The sequence below is a fragment of the Phocoena sinus genome, chromosome 2 (assembly GCF_008692025.1).
Source record: "Phocoena sinus isolate mPhoSin1 chromosome 2, mPhoSin1.pri, whole genome shotgun sequence".
NCBI classification, from domain to species: Eukaryota; Metazoa; Chordata; class Mammalia; order Artiodactyla; family Phocoenidae; genus Phocoena; species Phocoena sinus.
The window spans coordinates 110,326,771-110,343,933 of record NC_045764.1 but is presented as its reverse complement, the minus strand read 5'-3'; the positions used below and the strand labels follow the sequence as shown (position 1 = coordinate 110,343,933).

Below are 17,163 nucleotides of genomic sequence, written 5' to 3'. Positions count from 1 at the left end.
CAGGTGGATTCTTCACCACCGCACTACCCGTGAAGTCCCTTGGCCTTCATTTTCAGTGGACATTTTCAGTTCCTACAGGGACTCTTGGCTGATCATTTTCCAGCACTTGAAGAGATATTTCATTGTCACCTGATGTGCATAGTCTCTACTGAGATGTTTTCTTCTTCTGGCTGTTTTTAAGACTTTATAACTTGTTTTTAGCGATTTGACTTTGATGTGCTTATCTGTTTGGTTTGTGTGTGTGCATGCACATGTGGGTTTTCTGCCCCTGCTCAGGATTATTTAATTTTTTTTGGTCTGTGGGCTTACAGTTACATCACATTTGGAAAAACTTTGAACTGTTGGTATGATGATTTTCCACTCGGGCTGTTAGGAATGCAAATGTCTGACCACCCCGTGTGACCTCTGAATTGTTCACCTTACCATTTTCAAGTCATTCTTTGCCCTGCCTTATGGAACATCACCTGTACACAGATGGGCTGGTACTCAGTAGAGATTTCCTGGTGACCGCTTTGCACATTTCTAGAGGCCTTTTGTGCTTGACTCCCTGATCCTGAACTCATCCACCACATATTCCATTTGCCTTAATCTCTTCAAACACAGATCTCCATTTCCTCAACTTACACTGCTGGCCTCTGTGTTCCTTCTTCTTAAGGCCTTAGCCAGAAACTCTGTCTGAGCCTAAGCGGCTTACCTTATTTGTTTCTTTTTTCTGGGAGATCATGCAGTCCTGTGTTGCTTGTTGTCCAGTATTTGAAAACGCTTTTTCATGTATTTTGTCTGTTTTTTTTAGTTGTTGACAGTGGATAGGCAAGTCTTGATCCTTATTAATCTATCATGGCCTGGAGCACAAGTACTATGTTTAGGGAAATTTATAATCCATATTTTATAATCTTATTTTAGTGTTATAAGCTAAGTACTACTTCAGGGAAGAAGCATGTAAAAGATACATTTAAAACAATTTTAAGTATAATAAGTCTTCATAAAGTTTAAAAGTACTTTACCCATACACGCATGCATGCACACACATGCCAAGATCATATATGTTAATGATGAATATTCTTAATATTAAATGTTGTCAACAGAATAAAAATTTTTTGGATGCCGGGGTAGGCAAACAGTGTTTACAAGTTATTTTTCTTTTAAACACGCTATAGCTAACATTTTGATGATTATAGGAATAATCCAGTATACTTGATTCACTTGGCTAAGGGTGGGAACTTATAAATTATATTGTTAAAACACATTTCTGGTGATTCTTTTGCACCCTAGGTTTGGATACCATTGATCTAGTGTAAACATTCATTTTTTACAAATAATCTGTTAGGCCCAGAGATATGGTGAGTTTATCAAGTCCTAGATAATTAGCTAATTGTGTGTAAACCTAATCCATTTGTCTTCTTTACCTTTATACCTGGAAATGTTATAACTTTGGTTATTATGTGAATTTCTTGACTTTTTTTTAGGATGGACTTTTAAGATTATAGGTAATTAGTTGAATCAGGATATGTATTAAAATACAGGCAGATGAATATTCAGGATGTTTTAATTCTGAATTTGATTCATGGTCATGTTTTTTTAAGTACTTATGAATATTTGGAATATAAGTTATTTCCCATGTTTCATTGAATAATTTTACACATTTAGGAAGATGAACCACAGGAAGATGCTAAAGAATTGCAGCAGGGTAAGCCATATCATTGGAGAGACTGGTCCATCATTAGGGGAAGGGACTGCTTATATATATGGAGTGATGCAGCAGCCTTGGAACTATCTAATGGCAGTAATGGATGGTTTAGATTTATCTTGGATGGAAAACTTGCCACCATGTATTCAAGTGGTAGTCCTGAAGGTGGATCGGATAGTTCAGGTAATATTTTGTTTCTGTTAAAATGTTTTACTAGTTTCTGTAATTTTGATAATTTGTTTTTCTGCTCATATTTTTGCCACCATTGTCATAGCAATAGCACGTCCTTGTTGATCATATGGCCATTTCTTTAATATTAACAGAAAAATGATTGTACCATGAAAGCATTTCATACTTTTTTATTGTATGAGACAAGGAATAGCATTGTATCAATATCTACTTTTACTGTCTCCATCCTTTAGGTAAAGGTGCCTCTTATCACATAATGATGAACTGCACATGTGTGATGCTGTCTCAAATTATATCTTTTCCCAAAAGCCTTCTACTTTAAAAAAATTATGGCTGTAGGATTGTTTTAATGCTTGAACCTAAATAATATCAAACCAGTGAGAGTATATCAGAACAAAACTTTGATGAAAGTTTTTTAATAAAATTGATATTTCAATAGGTATTTTCCTTAAAAAAATGGAATATTTGAAAGGATTGAAGTTTTAAAACAAACATTTTGTCTTTATAGAAAGCAGAAGTGAATTCTTAGAGAAGTTACAAAGAGCTCGAGGCCAAGTAAAGCCATCTACTTCAAGTCAACCTATACTCTCAGCACCAGGACCCACTAAACTCACTGTAGGGAATTGGTCACTAACATGTTTGAAAGAAGGAGAAATTGCTATTCATAACTCAGATGGCCAGCAAGCAACGATATTGAAAGAAGATTTACCTGGTTTTGTGTTTGAATCTAATAGAGGAACCAAGCATTCATTTACTGCAGAAACTTCTCTGGGTAAGTATGTAGGTATGTCAGTTTAACAGATAAGAATAAATGAATATGTTAAATTGCAATAAAATATGTTTTGTGAAATAACTTTTTTTTTTTTTTTTAAGGTTCAGAATTTGTGACTGGCTGGACTGGCAAAAGAGGCAGAAAACTAAAATCTAAGTTAGAAAAAACTAAGCAAAAGGTATTATTTATGGGATTTGCTTTGTTTTTTGTCTTTTATACTGATGTAGCAAGGCTTCAGGGGTAGATTGTAGGCATTTAAAAAATTGAGCCATGTAACATAAGCTACCCTAATCTAATGTATTTTTAGTTTTCCTCTTCCTGTGCTTATTATCTTATTTTCCACAATATGTATACATTTACTTATAGTTTTTATACTATAAGTAAACACTTATAGTTTTTATATTATAAGTATAAAAATACTTACAGTTTTTATACTATAAGTAAACACCAACATTAAAATAGAAACAAAATTGAGACAAAGTATAAAATTTAAATTATTTTAAAATTATGTGAGTTATTAATGTCACAGAAACTTTAAACATGCTTTAATTATGATTAATGATAGTAATTTTAGTGATGTAGTGGGATTGAAAATGCATTATTATAATTTACAGTCTTGATTTAATACTTCGTGATGAATCAATTTGAATTCCTGGTTCTAGATTCAGATAATTTGATGCTTAGTTTAATGGCCATCTCAGATGAAACCACTGTTTCAAAAAGATACAGGAGCAAATATGTTACGGACTCCAGGACCAAATATGTTATTGACTCATATTACTAATTTTTAAATTCTATCCATTTATTATGAATTGGTTTTTTCAAAAATAAAGCCATTATATTTCTCTCTTTCTTTTTTTTTTTAAATTGGGGTATAGTTGTTTTCCAATGTTATGTTAGTTTCTACTGTACAGTGAAGCAAAGTAGAGTTCCCTGTGCTATACAGCAGTTTATTAGTTATCTTTTATACATATTAGTGTATATATGTCAGTCCCAGTCTCCCAGTTCATCCTACCCCACCCCACCCCACTTTCCACCCCCCTTGTGTCCATACGTTTGTTTCCTACATCCATGTCTCTATATTATATTTCTTTTTTAAAAAAAATATTTATTTATTTATTCATTCATTCATTCGGCTCTGCCAGGTGTTAGTTGTGGCACTCGGGATCTTCATTGCTGTATGCGAGTTCTTGGTTGCAGCATGCAGGATCCTCAGTTGCAGCATGTGCGCTCTTTAGATGAGGCATGGGAACTCTTAGTTGTGGCATGCGAACTGTTAGTTGTGGCAGGCGAACTCTTAGTCGCAGCATGTGGGATCTAGTTTCCTGATCAGGGTTTGAACCCGGGCCCCCTGCATTGGGAGGGCAGAGTGTTAACCACTGGACCACCAGGGAAGTCCCAAGCCATTATATGTCCATCTTTATTATATCAATTGTTCTTGAATTTTTTAATTTTTAAAAGAGAAAATAAAATCTCATAGTTAGATTCAGTATCTTCTGATGACACATTTTTATTTTACCTAAAATAATGATACAGTTTTTTCATATAGTATGTGAAGAATGCTTTTGGGTGATTGGGATAGGGGGGTACTTGTGTGGCTTTGGCCATAGGAATAGTCATAAGGGGTTTTATTTGGAGCACTGTATTATATATGTTATATATATTATATATATTCATTCATGTCTTCATTTCCAGTTGTAAATTTGCTAGGCTATCCCAAAGATATTCCACATTTCCACATGCTAGACCTAGGAAAGAAAATTGCTTGCTTGCTTGCTTGCTTGCTTTCTCTTTCTCTCTCTCTTTCTTGCTTTCTTTAATTTATAAATGTATATTACCTCTATAGCTATATATATTATTCCATGATTGCTTCTGTGTTTTTCAAAAAAGAGTGTGAAGCCAGAGGTTTTTTTCCAATTCAGGATATCTTAAGGGCATTTGAGGAAGAAATATCTCAATTGAAGGTAGCCATTAGTTGGTAAAAGGAATTTGAACTAAATAGAGTTTTCATTTTCATGATAGTTATGTTCTATAAAGCTGCCATGAATACTGAACCATTGTTTCTTGGAGAAATACAGGTTTAGGTTCCTGTGAGGCTCTGGTCACATTTTTAAAGTTTTGTTTTTTTTTTTTTTTTTTTGTGGTGTGCGGACCTCTCACTGTTGTGGCCTCACCCGTTGCGGAGCACAGGCTCCGGATGCGCAGGCCCAGCGGCCATGGCTCACGGGCCCAGCCGCTCCGCGGCATGTGGGATCTTCCCGGACCGGGGCACAAACCCGTGTCCCCTGCATCAGCAGGCAGACTCCCAACCGCTGCGCCACCAGGGAAGCCCACATTTTTGAAGTTTTTGCTGCACTGTGCTTGCCGAAAAATGACTGTGAAAAGTGCTTCAAGTATTGATTTGTGGATTACAAATAAATTTTAGTGACTAGTTGATTTCACAAATATTAAATTCTCAAATAATGAGGCTCAGCTGTAATTCTTTATAAAGCTACCGGTCAGCTTTCTCAGGAGTTTTTTGGAATAACTGGTGTTGTATTAACCAACAAATCTAGATTAACTCTCAGGGAACTGAACTTTTACAGTACAAAAGAAAAGTAAATCAAGGAGGATATAGTCTCAGTCCTGTAGTTTCATTTTCTTAAAAAAATATGATTATTGATTCAGATCCTTGAAATCAGTAGTAAATCAGTGATCATGTGGCTATTTTGCATATTAAAGTAGTATATATCAACATATAGTAATTTTAGGTAAAAATAATTTTAACTATTAGTTTTAACCTGTTTTTATTTCTTAATATTGTTTATAAAGGAATATTTTCTTCAGTGTTGTCTGATATCCAGAACTTATCTTTTAATTCTGAAAGGCATACTAAAATAGAATGGGAAGGTACTATTAATTCATTTAGGGAGTGAAATTTTTTGTTACATTAGAGCTATGCTTATGATTTAAATGAAATCACATAAATCTTAAATTTACATTATTTAAGCATATATTTTAAAGAATGTTACGTACTAAATTTCATCAGATCCAAGCCTTGGACGTGTGTGGGTTTCTCTCTCAAATAGCATTAATTTAACTTAAATGAGAGGTAATTAGTACCCAAACTGATAATACAGTCATTCTTTCTCTTGATGAAATATATAAATACATGAGCATCATATATACTTTGTGTGAATAAATAGAAAAAAGACATAATAACCTAAAGTACACCCCAGAGTGTTAAAAGGTTCAACTTCAGTTGATGGAATTATAGATGGCTTAATTTTCTTTCTTTCTTTCTTTCTTTTTTTTTTTTGCTTATTTGTATTTTCTAATTGGTTCACCGTAAAACAGGTTACTTTTATTAAAAAGAGCGAAGTGACCTTTTTATAGGTTTAATTTGATTTAAATGAAATAAGCTCCTATTTGGTATATGAATACAAAGTTTAAAACTTAAAATTATAAGTTCTTCGATTTGACATTGCTAAAATCTGCTAGAGTAGTTTTTCAACCATGGGAACTTCTTGATGTATATGAATAGAAGTAGTAACATTTTTTGGAACTTGATACTGGCACAAACATCTTAATTCTAAAGGTTGCATGTATATATTTAAAAGGAAGATTTGGTAAAATTATTAATTGTAGTAAAGATTCACATTTACTATTTTTATTTTGGTAGGTACGAACTATGGCTCGAGATTTATATGATGACCACTTTAAAGCTGTTGAAAGCATGCCTCGTGGAGTAGTGGTAACACTCAGAAACATAGCAACTCAGTTAGAGTCATCTTGGGAACTTCATACAAATAGACAAGTATGTTAGCCTCTAGATTTTATGACACACAGTGATCTTGGTTTCCTTTTTTCCTGCGTTACTATCTCTTTATCGTGATAAAATTTTATATTCTGGGTATTTGATTAGGGGGTCAGAAAATTATCACCCATGGGCTAAATTTTGTATGGTTTTGTGAGGTAAGAAGGGTTTTTACATTTCTAAATGGTTGAACACAAATCAAAAGTAAGAATAATATTTCATGATACCTGAAAATTATATGCATGTATAAAGTCAGTGTCCATAGTAGTTTTATTGCTCACAGCCATGCTCATTTATTTACATATTGTCCGTGACTGCTTTAGTGGCCACAATGGCAGACTTAAATAGGTGTGACCAAGATATGTGATGTGGCCTGTGAAGCCTAAAATATTTACAGTTGGCCCTTTACAAAAGAGTTTACCAGGCCTGGTAGAGATAATTTGCATTAATAATTTGAATTTCTTAATCTAATTTAGTATCTAATTTATTTTCATGGTAATTGATGCTCTGATAAATTATGTTAAGACCTGTTTGTTTTTTCGATTGTCTTTTAAAAAAATTTTGTTTCTTTTAGTGTATTGAGAGTGAGAACACTTGGAGAGATTTAATGAAGACAGCTTTAGAAAATCTAATTGTACTTTTGAAGGATGAAAACACAATTTCACCATATGAAATGTGCAGTAGTGGCTTGGTGCAAGCGCTTCTTACTGTTTTAAATAATGTAAGTTTATGAAGTAGTACAGAATGAGGTATATAGTTAAAAAAAATATTTTTAACTACACTTTGACAGAGCGAGATTTACTTTGTTTTTGTCAAGATGTATTAAAAACTGAGTAGTAAATGTTAACATTTATAATTTTTCCAGCTTTTCAAGTTTTATGATTAGTTTGAGCCAGTTGAATTAAATAATTGAGTTTATTTAGATTTTTTTGGTTACCTGATTATAATTTGTTCAAGATTTGTTTGAACAAAACACTTGCTTGTAGTAGCCTAAGATTTAACATTATTCACTGCTGTGATTCCCTCATAACATAAAATGGAGTTAGTCTATAGGCCTTTTTAAATACCTAAAATATTTGCATAAAATTAATTTATGAGCATTGGCAATTTAGGAAGTTTATGTGAATATTTGACAAGTATTTGCTAATAACCTTATATTTCTCTTCAATTTAGACTGCGTTACTATCTCTTTATTGTGATAAAATTTTTTCCTTTATTTTAATGAAAGGTGTGTATATATATACACCCCCACACACACTCATATTTTAATAAATTCTAACAGAATAAATTATGAAAAGTGAAGGTTTTCTCCCCATTTTAGTTCTGTTTGCCATTTTAATATCTTGATCTTAATCATCGTACTTTAACTGCAGTGTCTCGTGTTTCCTTCATTATTTTTACCATTTGTATTTATTCTCATTTATTAAAATTATATTGATATAGCATCACTTAGTAGTATCTATGAAATCATTGTTTTGATATACCAGTCATATTTTTTCTAATACTAATTAATGTAAATAGTACTGTTAAAATGCAAAATGTTCATAAATAATCTGAAATTACCTTGCATACCACTACACTTTGAGAAAAGGAGTATAATTGCCACTTCATTATGAACACTGAAGATATTAGCCATGATCTACTAGTCCTATAATGAAAAGAATTTTAATTGAAAGAAAATAATGATTTCACTTGTATTGATAATTTTGTAATATATAAATATTCATCTTGCAGAATGTGTTTTGATAAATTTCAGTAACAGCCCTAAAAGTTTTTTTTTCCTTTTTTTTTTTTTAGAGCATGGATTTAGATATGAAGCAAGATTGTAGTCAACTGGTAGAAAGAATAAATGTTTTTAAAACAGCCTTTAGTGAAAATGAAGATGATGAAAGGTAAATCCCCAAATTTCTTTTAATTTGATGTTTGCAGTGTTTGCAAGTTGATAGCTTTCCTTTAAAATAGAGCCTAGTATAGTGTTTATACACAAAGTAGGAACTTTTTTATTCAGTACAAAAGTAGCTTATATTATAAATAAATTAAAAAGGAAAGATTTTTAAAGTATTTTTTAATCTAATGGAATAAAAGGAAGATTACATGTCTGCTGTGAATGCAACTGACCTCTTATTTTAAATTAGATAATCTTTAAGATACAAGTGGAAATTTGAACACTGATTAAATATTTGTTGATATTAAGTAGTAATTGTTCATTACATTTTAGGTGTGGCAATGATATTATTTTATTTTTTAAGAATCCTTTTGTAGGGGTACATACCCACAGTATTTCTGGGTGGAATGATATGTTATTTGGCATTTTCTTTTTTTTTTTAATTTTTAATAAATTTATTTATTTTTATTTTTGGCTGCGCTGGGTCTTTGTTGCTGCCTGTGGGCTTTCTGTAGTTGCAGTGAGCGGGGGCTACTCTTCGTTGTGGTGCACGGGCTTCTCGTTGCAGTGGTTTCTCTTGTTGTGGAGCGTGGGCTCTAGGTACATGGGCTTCAGTAGTTGTGGCTCATGGGCTCTAGAGCACGGGCTCAGTAGATGTGGATCACAGGCTTAGTTGCTCCGTGGCACATGGTATCTTCCCAGACCAGGACTTGAACCCTGCGTTGGCAGGCACATTCTTAACCACTGCGCCACTAGGGAAGTCCCCTGGCATTTTCTTTGAAATATACAGGAAGGAGAGAAATGGGTGGGGATATAGATAGAAATCAACTGGCTATTAGTAGGTAATTGTTGAAGCTGGGTCATGAGTTGATGAAGGTGCATTTTACTATTTTATTACTTTTGAATGTGATTGAATTTTTAAAATAATAAGCGAAATTCAATTAATTCCATTAATTTTAAATACCATTTTAAATGAGTGCATATTACATTATATGGATATATAATAATTTATTGAAATAGTCTATTAAACATATTGGCTGTTTGCAAATTATTACTAATACTAAAATGTAAGTGTCTTGGTGGAAACATCTTTTTACATAAATTCCTTTAAATTGTATTACTGAGTTATTGATGATGTTTTAAAGGTTTTTGGTATAAATTGTCATGTTGTTTTCCAGAAATATTATACCAGTGTTGCCTTGCCAACAATACCGTCATTTTCAAAACTTTGCTGCTTTATATATTCTTTTATATGTATCAGATACTATATAATAAAATTGTTTAAAACATAAATTACATGTTAAATTATATATTACTTTTTTTTTTTTTTTCTTTTTTTTGCGGTACGCGGGCCTCTCACTGCTGTGCTGTGGCCTCTCCCGTTGCGGAGCACAGGCTCTGGACGCGCAGGCCCAGCGGCCATGGCTCACGGGCCCAGCCGCTCTGCGGCATGTGGGATCTTCCCGGACCGGGGCACGAACCCGCGTCCCCTGCATCGGCAGGCGGACTCCCAACAACTGCACCACCAGAGAAGCCCAAATTATACATTACTTTGAATGCAGTTGATGAACATTTCATAAGAAAAATGAAATATTTTATTAAGTGAAGAAATTGAGTTATAAGATTATTTTTGCTTACTCATGTAGTCTAATACAAAATTAAACTTCTCTTTGCATTAATAAAGAAAGTAGGGGGTCTATATGAGGTTGGTTATTACAGTTTCTTTATGAACTTTAGCATGAACTTATATAAAAGCTCTTAATGATTATTTTTTTTCCTAGTCGACCAGCTGTTGCATTAATCCGAAAGTTAATAGCTGTACTAGAATCTATTGAACGTCTACCTCTCCATTTGTATGATACCCCAGGATCCACTTATAACCTCCAGGTAACCATGGAAAATGCAGCTGCTGTTATTGCTGAATGCATTTAGGAGCAGGCTTAGATAGTTTTCTTTAAAAAAACAAAACCAAAAAACTTTTATATTTTCTTAAAGAACGATTGTGCTTAATCATTAAAGACTTTAACCTTTAATGACATTTGATTGTTCTTTTTAATGACTCTTGAAAGTATTGGTATTTTAATGTTTATTTTAGATTTTAAGTCATATTTGGTAGGTCATATTTGGCGAAAGACACCTTATCAGTGAGAAAGCAGTAAAGAGAGTCCTTCTGTTCTAGAATTATGAGTTAAGTCCCTTCGTCTCTGAGTGTATCTCAACATATGGGAAAATGTGAAAATATTTTAGGCACAGGTTTTTTTTCTTGCTTTCTGTATGTCATTGTTTAGAACCAGATGGCCTTCCTTAGCTATTTCTATTGATTTTTGAAATCTGTCATTATCACATGGTTTTATAAAAAACCTGTTTTCTTCCTGAATGTCACTTGGTTGACATTCTTATTAATTCATTAAATTATTCTTTTGTTAGCATCTAGTATCCAGATATTAACAGACAAAACAAATAATTCTTACTGCTAATATTCCAAAACAGATCTTTATCACATCTTTTGTAGGTTACTTTGGTATTTTCTAGCATGTTCTTTGGCCTTGAATCTTGCCTTTATTTGATCTATCCTGCATTCCACTGTATCAAATAGTTTCTTTTAAATATGGCCTTTAATAAGTGACTAAAACTATTTGCAATAACAGTGCCTGCTCGAGGCAAAAAACTTACCATACCTCCAAGAACCCAGTAGTGTTACCAAAGCCAACTAGACTCCCAGACTAGAAAGCTTGTTCTTAGAGTTACAGTATAATTAGTATATCTGACATGATGTATATATTAAACAAGATGTAGAGGTCTACTTTGTGCTTTACTTCAGATAGAATAATATAGAGGAACAAGGGGATTTTTTGGTCTACCCTTTTAAAGGTTTTATCCTTGATAGATGAATGAGGTAGAAATAGGTCTCAAAGACTGAAAATTCCCTTGCTTATACTTTTACAGTCCTAGGAGCACCAACATCTTTTATTATACATATCTCATTTTAGGAGACTGTGCAAGATACAAAGATAGGAAGGCTGGGAATGTGCCCCCTGGTAATTTTGCAGTCTGAAATGTTTTCCAAATGTACATGTAAATATTTAATTATATGTCTGTAGGAATTAGTTAAGATTTATACAGAAATGAAGCACATACTTGTTTTATTTACTAAAGCATATTGGATTGGAAGCTATCTTGTATTTTTTTAAGTTTATTAGCCATAGATTATTTAATATATTCTAGCTTTAAAAGCATAAGTTAATTAGCTACTTTTTATAACTTACTTGGAAAATTGCAAGTTATCAGTTAGGGGTTGTAATATTTCTGTTAAGTGTTTCAGAATAATTTTATTTAAACCATGTATGTTTGAAGTTGTTTAGAAATTCTAAGTAAATTTCTTTGTTTCTTTCTTGAAAATATTATTCAGTGGACCTCTTTAAAAAAAAACATTTAACAGAAAACAGACATTGATCCTTCCTTTATGGTTATACTTCATAAATCTCAATTGCTGTGTTATGTAACATTTTTCATTTTCAAAATTCTAAGAAAAAAGCAGAATATTTTCTGAAGCATTTTGATCATTTCTGTGTAGATACTTACAAGAAGATTAAGATTTCGGTTGGAACGTGCACCTGGTGAAACTGCATTGATAGACAGGACCGGCAGGATGTTGAAGATGGAGCCCTTAGCTACAGTTGAATCTCTAGAACAGTATCTCTTAAAAATGGTGAGTTTCTGGCAAGGGAATGGTGAAATAAGCATTCTTTGCTGTGGTTTAGGCCTTTAGAAAAGTGGTTTGGGAAGTATTTTTCCAGAGTTACAGTAATAGAGTTTGACCTAGTAATTCCATTTTAGAAAATAATCTTTATACACTCTAAATGGTTTCTTCATAAAGATGTCTATTATAGCTATTTTTAATACTCAAATAGTGAACAAAACCTTAATGCTAATCAAATAAAGGGATATCAAGTTGGTAATTACTTCCATTAATTTGAATATTATATAGCTATCATAATATATACAGACGGATAGGAGAAAAATGTTTTTGTAAAGTTTGATCAAGACTTTGTTTTATTCTATCTATTGAAATAATAGACTAAAGAAATACTCTCTGATATTAATAGTGGGGTGCTATGATTATGGAATTTTCTGGGTTTTTTTTCTTTTTCAAATATTCTTAAATGAATATTGATTATAAAATAATTCACATTAAAGGGATAGGAACCAAATGTGCACTGCATTTCAAAATATCATAAATAAGGTGTCTTCCATATTTTCTTTGGTTAGGTAGCAAAGCAGTGGTATGATTTTGACCGATCTTCATTTGTTTTTGTTCGAAAATTAAGAGAAGGCCAAAATTTTATATTTCGGCACCAGCATGATTTTGATGAAAATGGAATCATTTACTGGATTGGGACAAATGCCAAGTAAGTCATTATTTAATATAGGTTGAAAACATTCACCTGAAAAAAGAATTCTAGGTAGTAGAATAAAATTAACCACTCTGAGTATCCTGCAGTTTTAGGAATTTTGTCTTTTAGGTTAAATTTAAGACCATCCAAATTACTTTTTATGAAGAAAAAAATACCTAAATTGTTAAATGTAGAATTTTTCTTAATTAATATAATTTTATGTGGATAAAAGCTAGTCTGAGCAAATGCAGTTATTTTAATAGTGTTAACTGTTAACACTGCTTAAGAGTATTTTCTTTGTTTTTGTGTAGAACTGCATATGAATGGGTTAATCCAGCTGCTTATGGACTTGTAGTAGTAACATCATCAGAAGGAAGAAATCTACCTTATGGCCGCTTAGAAGACATATTAAGTCGTGACAATTCAGCTTTAAATTGTCATAGCAATGACGATAAGAATGCCTGGTTTGCCATAGATCTGGGTCTGTGGGTGGTACCATCAGCATATACACTTCGACATGCTCGTGGTTATGGAAGGTCTGCACTGAGAAATTGGGTTTTCCAGGTATCCAAAGATGGACAGAACTGGACTTCTTTGTATACCCATGTTGATGACTGCAGTCTCAATGAACCAGGGTTAGTTGAGGAGTCTTTGTAAATTGGAAAACTCAGTAAAGAGCTTTGTTTATTTTTACAACTGTATCCTCCTAGAGCTCTCTTTTTTGTAAGATACTGAAACAAGATTTTCTTTCTAAAAAGATCACTTGATACTGTAATTTAGGTATTAAAATTTTGAAATACTGACTTTGTCAAAACCATCAAATGCTTTAAACATTAGTAGAAGCTGAGCTTACTTATTTAAAAAGAAGTTGATATATAGCTGTATGTGTGTATATATAGCACACTGATAAAAACCAAAAAAAATGGAGTTAACTTTTACTAAATTCTCCATTTATTCACATAGTATATGTCAATGTTTGACAAATTAACAGTGACTATTGATTTTTCTTATTTTATGTATCTGTTTTCCTAAATTTTATATATTGATCATATATATTTTTTTAAGGACAAAAAGTCAGCATTATATTTCTAAAAAATTTAGTTCTAATAAAGTTTAATTGTACATTGTGGCACATTTTGAGGAGAAGAGTGTAGAGTTAAATTACCTTTCTGTATGTGATGTAGTATGGAAGGAGCTTCTTAACATTATGATTAATAGGTAATATTTTCAAGCTTTAAAGTTAATATTTTAGTATATCATTTAAAATTTTGCAAAAATTTAAAAATGTTTGTCATCATAAAAGCATTGTTATTCATAAAATTTCTGGTCTTGTTTCTTTGTATTTTATTATTCATAAGTCATTTAGTGTTATGAGTCAAATTAATAATATACATTTACACATTTCATTTTAAATTTATTTTCTTTACTGCTATTTTTCTCCTTTGATTTCTTGATTCTTGTGTAACAAACTGTTGACTGAACATGAAAGTTAGTTTACTTTTCATTAGTTTTCAATTAGTTTTCTATTATGTAACAAAATCTTCACCACCTTAAACATCTTTTTCATATGTTTAAAACATTACATAATATTTTCCCTAACACATTCACAGGTCAACAGCCACCTGGCCTCTTGATCCACCGAAGGATGAGAAACAAGGGTGGCGACATGTGAGAATTAAACAGATGGGGAAGAATGCTAGTGGCCAAACCCATTATCTCTCACTATCTGGATTTGAACTTTATGGCACTGTAAATGGAGTATGTGAAGATCAGCTAGGTAAAGAGATGAGAGTAGGTTTTTCTAACTTACTAAAACAATTATATTTATAAAAAGCGACTTTGTTTATATTTCTCTAATTTCTACCTTACAGGAAAAGCAGCTAAGGAAGCAGAAGCTAACCTTAGAAGACAGAGACGTCTAGTACGCTCCCAGGTACTGAAGTACATGGTTCCAGGGGCTCGTGTGATCAGAGGCCTTGATTGGAAATGGCGGGATCAGGATGGCAGCCCACAGGGAGAAGGCACCGTCACAGGAGAACTGCATAATGGTGAGTAGGTGCTTAACATTTGTAGTGTAGAAATCGAGTATTTAAATAACAAAATATTTTTCTTTTGTTACTTTGGGGTAATTTGTAAATTGACTAAATGTTCCAGGACTAAGTAGAAGAACTGATTTATTGGTTTTATGTTAAATATGGGAAAAATCATTTATTTAGAAATAGGAAAAATTTTTAATTCTTAGGTTTTGACTCAAAACTTATTGCTAATATTTTGAAGTAATTAATAAGCTAGTATAAGGTGAATACCCTAAAGACACATTTTCTGCTGTTTTTGTAGTTTATTATTCATAAGTTTCCATTGATTTTTATCTTAATTTCTTATGCTTTTCTTTATCTTGTTGGCTTGACAAGAATCAGGGCAGAATTTTTTGTTCAATTATGAGTCGCATAGAAGAAAAAGCATTAACATTTATAGTTAAATATTTTTCAGTAAAGCATAGAACAAAAATTGTAGACTTTTCATTTATTAGTTAACTATAAGATATTTCACAGTGTTTCACAGTCTACCAGTTTTTCCTTGGGGTAAGGGTTATTGTTTAAAATCAAGTTCATTTTTAACTTTTGATCTGTAGATTTTAAGGAAGTCCATACCCACTTAAATTGCTTTTAACTCTCAGAAGCAACTATAGTGGCTAGTTTTTTTTTTTATAACTTAAAAGACTCACTTATTAGTGGATAATTTGCCTAACCAGTAGTGGGTTCTTATGAATTTTGCCTAGCATTAAAAAAAAAAGAAGAGTAAAATGTTTATATTCTCAACTTACACCAAATATTGAAAGAGACATAATAAAAGTGACAATGCTTAGGAGAATGACTAACATTTGATATCTTAACTATGTGATAAAAGCATTTATTTACTTAAACTATTTTTGGTTTTATTATGCTTAAGATTCTGTTCCTTAAATTACATTACTAAATGCATTTCTGTATAGTCATACCCTAATTGCAGATCACTGTCATGATAGCAGGTTTATAGTGAGTGAGCATGTACGTAGCTGCCAAAATTCATTAAAAAAAATAATAGCTAAATAATAATAGTCCCATTCAACTCAGAAATTTCCAATATTCTTGTTTTTAGGCATCTTAATGATACTTAGTTAACAGTCTATTCCCCCTAAATTATTTGACTTTTAAGTGTGTGAGCTAGTTAGAGATATGTGAATACAGCGTATTTTTCTTGGGCGGGAGTCAAGTGAAGCAACTGGAATCTTAATTTCAGAATTTAGCATGTAAGAAAGGCTTATTTTACTGATTTGACAAATGTAATGAAGTCATACCTTAAAACCCTTACGCCATAGAGGGTTCTTAGCTTTCAAATACTTAAGCTAACCATTTCTAATAATGGCTAGTTATTACTAATTCTATCTTTAGAGTATAAGAGTTCAGAGTTTTGTATCTTTACACTTATGGATAGTGTGTATGTACCCTTTCTGAGTGATCAGTTTAAACACATTCTCAAGCATAATATGAATGGTTTACAGTTTTGAGTTATTTTTCTATGCTATATCAATTAAATCTTTTTCCTTTCTAAAGAATCTTTGTGTTGGTAGGAATACCCATTTTTTAAATTTATTCCACAAATATGAGAGTGCCTACTATGTAAAGGTACTTCGTTAGACTTCAGATACACAATGGTCAACAAAAAAGTATGACCCCCTGCTTTCTGGGTAAAACAGATAAATTTACAGTTACAGATTTTGATAAGTACTATGAAATAAGTTATCAGTATATTTGGGGACCAGTTAATACAATACAAATGTAATTTTTATTTGGGATTGGGATATGTTTTTGAACTTTTCCTTTTCTCACGCTTTTCCATGTTGCAGAAGAGATAGTTAAATGTTGGTTCTTCAGAGGTTATTTCAGCATACAGAATAAATTGAGGCAATTGAAATGTCATCTAAACTAGATTATGTAGATTTGGGGCAGTCAGTTTCCTCTCAAACAACTTGTATGCAGATAATGCCCACAGGTAATTCAGTATTACTTAAACCCCTCTGAGCCTCATCGTAAACTTATATGAACTGGGCATGTGTGTGCGTGCGTGTGTGCATGCACGGGAGTATGTGTGTGTATGGGTAAAGTACTTTTATTTAAACTTTATAAAGACTTAGCACTTCACAAAAATAAATATTTTTATGTGTTTTTTCCTCTGAAGTAGTTAGCTTATAGCACTAAAATAAGATTGTAAAATTTCTATTAATTTTCTTTCTAATAGGCAGTTTGTTTTGCTTTTGGAAGTTAATTACCATTTTTAAAAAAGAATAAGTATCATTTTCCAAGCATAAGTAAACATAGATTTAATATTGTTATTCTCGTTAGTTCTTTTCACGTTATTAGCTTTATCATATAGGTTCTATCTAATAAAAGAGCCTAGCAT

General features: G+C 32.1%; 1 protein-coding gene across 4 annotated transcripts in view; it reads left to right on the top strand.

Annotated features, from left to right (window-relative positions):
• The window catches only part of HECTD1 (HECT domain E3 ubiquitin protein ligase 1), a 93,509-nt gene that overhangs the window by 48,407 nt on the left and 27,939 nt on the right, over window positions 1–17,163 (top strand). For all 4 annotated transcript variants that reach the window (XM_032624369.1, XM_032624373.1, XM_032624372.1 and 1 more), the window contains exons 13-24: window positions 1,648–1,870; window positions 2,385–2,648; window positions 2,750–2,826; window positions 6,310–6,444; window positions 7,019–7,165; window positions 8,242–8,336; window positions 10,111–10,216; window positions 11,904–12,038; window positions 12,599–12,738; window positions 13,035–13,358; window positions 14,334–14,500; window positions 14,595–14,771. In XM_032624369.1, the coding sequence (XP_032480260.1) occupies window positions 1,648–1,870; window positions 2,385–2,648; window positions 2,750–2,826; window positions 6,310–6,444; window positions 7,019–7,165; window positions 8,242–8,336; window positions 10,111–10,216; window positions 11,904–12,038; window positions 12,599–12,738; window positions 13,035–13,358; window positions 14,334–14,500; window positions 14,595–14,771 (1,990 nt within the window). The remainder of the gene's footprint in view (window positions 1–1,647; window positions 1,871–2,384; window positions 2,649–2,749; window positions 2,827–6,309; window positions 6,445–7,018; window positions 7,166–8,241; window positions 8,337–10,110; window positions 10,217–11,903; window positions 12,039–12,598; window positions 12,739–13,034; window positions 13,359–14,333; window positions 14,501–14,594; window positions 14,772–17,163) is intronic.